Here is a 2,470-nt window from a genome sequence, read left to right as displayed (position 1 = left end):
GAGACTGTACCAACGCTAACTGGCACGGCGTCTTTCGATAACCACTGGCTTATCGAACAATGATGTGAGCGCGGCTAAGAGAGATAGGCCAGGAGCATAGCGGAATGCAGATGTTTATTGGCCGGTGGCCGCGGATGGAATGAACTCCGGGTGGAGAGCGTGGGCGGGAGCACGCGCTTCTTCATCGTCGGCGGAGGCCGCTACAAGGGCCCCCCCGCTGAACCAGAGGTCGCCGCGGAACAGTGCGGACCGATGGTGGACCAGACGCTCAGCTGACGCGGTGGGCAGGCAAACGAGGAGGAGGCGCGCTCAGGCAGTGCGAATGCGGCGACGGAGGGTCGCTCGAGTCGTCAGGAAGGAGGAAAGCGGGCTTGACACGGTCGACTGAAACAACCTCCAGACGGTTGGGCAGGCGGATGGTTAACGTCTTGCCCTGGCGGGAGTAGACGAGGAAGGGGCCGTCGTAAGGGGGCTGCAGCGGCTTACGCGTGGCGTCATGGCGCAAGAAAACATGAGTCGCTGTGGCGAGTTGAGGGTGGACAAAAACTTGTCGAGACGAAGGGCGGGTGGGAGGCGGCCGTAAGTCCGTGCAATAAGCCTGCAAACGGATGGCGAAGTTGAGAGGATCGGGGGCCGGCTGCTGGAGGCCGGCTGCATCGAAGAATTGCCCGGGCAGACGCAGTAGGGCACCTGAGACCAGGTCGGCAGGGGAGAGTGGGAAGTCAGACCGGGTAGCGGACCGTATGCCCAGCATGATGAGGGGCAATCGCTCTACCCACTGGTCAGAAGGATGGGCTCGGAGGGCGCTCTTGAGGGTTCGGTGGAGGTGCTCTACGATCCCATTGGCGCAGGGATGGTAGGCTGTGGTTTGATGGTTCCCAGAAAATGGCAGACGTCAGCAAAAAGTCGCGAAGTAAACTGTCGGCCTCGGTCCGTAGTAATAACTGCTGGGGCACCAAAACGGGCGACCCAACTGTGCAGAAAGGCGCGGACGACAGTGCTGGCAGTCATGTCCTGGATGGGTATTGCCTCCGGCCAGCGCGTGAAATGATCCACGATTGTGAGTAGGTAGGAGTGGCCGGACGACGGGGGCAGAGGTCCCACTAGATCCAGGTGTATATGTCGGAAACGGGCGTCGGGTGTTGATACCGTGTGCCGCTGCACCTCCGTGCGCTGACAAGCCAGACATGTTCGGGCCCATTGACGGACGTCCCGGTTCATGGAAGACCAAACGAAGCGAGCGGCGATAAGCCGCTGTGTGGCCTTGATACCGGGGTGGTGGAGTCCGTGGAAGGTGTCGAAGAGACGTCGGCGGAAAGGGAGGGGGACGAGGGAGGGGGACATCCGCCGTCCACTCCAGCCTCCTTACGACGGCCTCTTCCTGGTGCACTCGAGGCAAGACAAGACCCTTACCCTCAAATTTCCGGGTCGTCTCGAGGTCGTATCCATAGACCGCGTCAAGCCGGCATTCCTGGACACTTCTCCAGCACCGACCCCTCGGCTCCTGTCCCCTCTCCCTTTACCCCCACAAGCTGCCCTCCCAGCTCCGCGGTGCGTCCATTGGGCTCCAGACTCCCCGCAAATTCACACCGTTCCCGCTTCGTACCCATCCGGGAATCTGCGGTGACGACCCAGCCGTGCGCGGCCTTCCCGGCTTCCGCCACGTCTTCCGGCCTTGCCTTCGTCAACCTCCGGTCTAGGCGGGGGGCACTTGTAGCGGCACCTGCTGACAACGACGAGCCCTGTCTCTGCCCTGCTCGTGCTGACTGTTCGTGCGATTATTCGTAGTTGAGATCCGGCACTCACGCAGTAAAGTGGTTGTTGCCTCTGTCTCCTCTATTGTCGTGACTTGACTTCGCGACAATGACATAGCCTGCACAGCATGCGCCCATCCAGGCATAGGTGGGCATTTTCCTGCGGCCTGGCTCATCCTCACCTCACGAAGCACAGACTTTATTGGCCTCACTCACCCTCACCAAATTTTCCTCATCAGTAACTAAACCTTAGTCGCCCTCACCCTCACATTCCATTTTAAATATTGCCCTCACAAACCTCACCTCAGGGCATCGGGATCCCGAGAGGCCTCATACTCACATGCCTTCACCTCATGAGGGTCCTCATCTTCACGTGTCCTCACCTCATGAGGGCCCTCATGTCCTCACGGCACCTCACGTACTTTCGCCTAATGAGGATCCACATGGCCTCACGAGTCCTCATCCTCACGTGCCCTCACCTCATGAGGGCCCTCATGGCCTCACGTACCTCCTCCTCATGAGGACCCTCATGGCCTCACGACCCGTCATCCTCACGAGCCCTCGCCTGAATACCCTCATGGCTTGATGTGTCTTCAAGTCACCAGCAGGCCTTGGACTACTGTGTAGAGGACGATGGTCTTCCACTACATGAGCCCCGACCGGCGATGATGGTATGCCACGGAGAGGCGATGACGGTGGCCTATCTCCATGGCCGC

At 60.1% G+C, this 2,470-nt stretch overlaps 1 protein-coding gene across 1 annotated transcript; it reads right to left on the bottom strand.

The window, feature by feature from the left end:
* Positions 1-268: 268 nt before the first annotated feature.
* On the bottom strand, positions 269-754 carry LOC135389731 (uncharacterized). Its single transcript, XM_064619762.1, has one exon. The coding sequence runs from the start codon at positions 752-754 to the stop codon at positions 269-271; it is 486 nt and encodes a 161-aa protein (XP_064475832.1).
* Positions 755-2,470: the final 1,716 nt, after the last annotated feature.

This window comes from Ornithodoros turicata, chromosome 3 (genome assembly GCF_037126465.1).
Source record: "Ornithodoros turicata isolate Travis chromosome 3, ASM3712646v1, whole genome shotgun sequence".
NCBI lineage: Eukaryota > Metazoa > Arthropoda > Arachnida > Ixodida > Argasidae > Ornithodoros > Ornithodoros turicata.
The sequence above is the reverse complement of the archived record's forward strand: the minus strand, read 5'-3'. Positions and strand labels throughout refer to the sequence as shown.

Bases quoted from the DNA above. Each gene is read 5' to 3' on its own strand.
- LOC135389731 (XM_064619762.1), bottom strand. From the start codon at position 754: ATGCTGGGCATACGGTCCGCTACCCGGTCTGACTTCCCACTCTCCCCT.